The 2,084-nt window shown below is 41.8% G+C and overlaps 1 protein-coding gene across 1 annotated transcript; it reads left to right on the top strand.

The window, feature by feature from the left end:
- The first annotated feature begins 522 nt into the window (after positions 1-522).
- LOC121312690 (histone H2B 5-like) lies at positions 523-983 on the top strand. The gene has a single exon (XM_041244362.1). The coding sequence runs from the start codon at positions 525-527 to the stop codon at positions 900-902; it is 378 nt and encodes a 125-aa protein (XP_041100296.1). The 5' UTR covers positions 523-524; the 3' UTR covers positions 903-983.
- Positions 984-2,084: the final 1,101 nt, after the last annotated feature.

Genomic DNA, 2,084 nt, shown 5'->3' with positions numbered 1-2,084 from the left:
CTTTTCTGAATTCGAGGTGAAGTATCACCATTCAAGCTGCTGTGAAACAATCTCTATCTTAAACAGAAGCACAAAGTCAAGCAGCATCGATATTGATATTGAGTTTCAACGCGTTTAATGAGCGCAGCAGAGCGCCCTGGGGTTCACAATATATCTGTATTTGTTGTATATTTTAGACGCATCGGGAGTGGGGTTCAGTATTACTGTACATTGAATTATTGACGCATTTAATAAAAGAAAAAGCAAACATCTGGAGTGACGGTTGTAAAAAAGGCGCCAAGTTCAAATCTGAACTAAAAAAAAAAATCACTCCGCTCTTGGCAAAGTCACCACCCCTTCCTTTGCGTTTAAGAGCACAACCAATCACAGCGAAGCACTCCGCCCCCCGGGAGCGTTGGTTGGTTCGTAGTTGAACATTCTCAATGTAAAGGATTGTTGGGTAGTAATTTGCATACAGGCTGTATAAATACCGGCGCTGTGGGGCTGGTTACTCATTCATCTTTGAGCTGCATCAGGGAAAGAAAATGCCAGAACCGAAAGCTGCACCCGCGCCGAAGAAAGGCTCCAAGAAGGCTGTTGCCAAGAGCCAGCCTAAGGGAGGAAAGAAGCGCAGAAAGAGCAGGAAGGAGAGCTACGCGATCTACGTGTACAAAGTGCTGAAGCAGGTCCACCCCGACACCGGCATCTCCTCCAAAGCGATGGGCATCATGAACTCGTTCGTCAACGACATTTTCGAGCGCATCGCCGGCGAGTCGTCCCGCCTGGCTCACTACAACAAGCGCTCCACCATCACTTCCCGGGAGATCCAGACAGCCGTGCGCCTCCTGCTGCCCGGAGAGCTGGCCAAGCACGCCGTGTCTGAGGGCACCAAGGCCGTCACCAAGTACACCAGCTCCAAGTAAACCGAGCCCGTCCCTGCCCCGTCCTTCCAGCAACACAAAGGCTCTTCTAAGAGCCACCCAAAACACCGCAGAGAGAGATGAATTCCTGTTTCAATTGTACCTTTTATATTAAAACAATAATCGTATTGATGGTAAGGATTTGTTTTTAAAGAAATATGCAGTGTGTTGTTGAGTTGAGATTTAAAATATATGCTCTTATGTTTACGGTGATGTTTCTAACAGGTAATAGTTAACCATTAAAGCTGTATCTTTGAGTTTCTATTAAACACTTTCTAACTAAATATTTAAACAGCACTGGCCACCCAAATACCCCACAAAGAGTACAGTTACTTCAGCGCTCTGCAGAATCTTTAAAAAGTCATGTTGAATCGAAGGAGGGTTGTTTGGGGGGATTTGAAGTATTTTAGACAAATAAAACCTCTCATTGCTACACTGGCAAATGTTGACCAAGCGCATTTAAAATGAGCTGTTAAAATGAATTTCTGCTTACTCTTGTGGTATCTGTGAATGTATTCATAAAAATAAGTCAAGTTAGAAACAGCAGTTGTGTTAATCCTGGGCCCCAGCACCATTCCAGTTGTGCCTATTTGCTTGATGCTTGACAAGATTGGGGGGGGGGTTGGGTTATAACATTCTGCCACCCAGCTGCTTTAGTCTGCCACCCTGGAGATTGAAAATTCCTGGGGGGAACCCTGTATCATTCATGTGGAATCACTGGGTGGCAGTGAAGTGAGAGATTGCATTTTAGTGTCTTTATTTAGCTCATGTTTTTGCCTACATGTGTTTTATGTATTTATTTGCTTTTGTTTTATTCTTTGTATATTGTGGTTATAGAAGTTTGTGTTTGTTGTAAACTAGAACACAAAGACCAGTTCAACAATATATAGCTTTCAACCATTTCTTATGACAAAATGGGTACAATCTGGAACAAAAGAGAGGATTCTGGGTGTTCTTTGTCGTTTACTTTCAAAACCGAATTCTAAAATAACCTCATTAGCTATAAACAAAACTACCACTTGAGGGCGCAGTGCATAGAAAAGGAGCACATTCCAATCCAGAAACAGTAATAATAATAATTACACATATCTAAATAAACTCAAATAAGAATACATTCTTTTTTATAATCAAAATACAAAATTCTAATTCGTTAGAATTTTTTTTTTTATTATTCATGCCTGCTTT

This window comes from Polyodon spathula, unplaced genomic scaffold (genome assembly GCF_017654505.1).
Source record: "Polyodon spathula isolate WHYD16114869_AA unplaced genomic scaffold, ASM1765450v1 scaffolds_4268, whole genome shotgun sequence".
In the NCBI taxonomy this organism is placed as follows: Eukaryota; Metazoa; Chordata; class Actinopteri; order Acipenseriformes; family Polyodontidae; genus Polyodon; species Polyodon spathula.
The sequence above is the reverse complement of the archived record's forward strand: the minus strand, read 5'-3'. Positions and strand labels throughout refer to the sequence as shown.

Bases quoted from the DNA above. Each gene is read 5' to 3' on its own strand.
- LOC121312690 (XM_041244362.1), top strand. From the start codon at position 525: ATGCCAGAACCGAAAGCTGCACCCGCGCCGAAGAAAGGCTCCAAGAAG.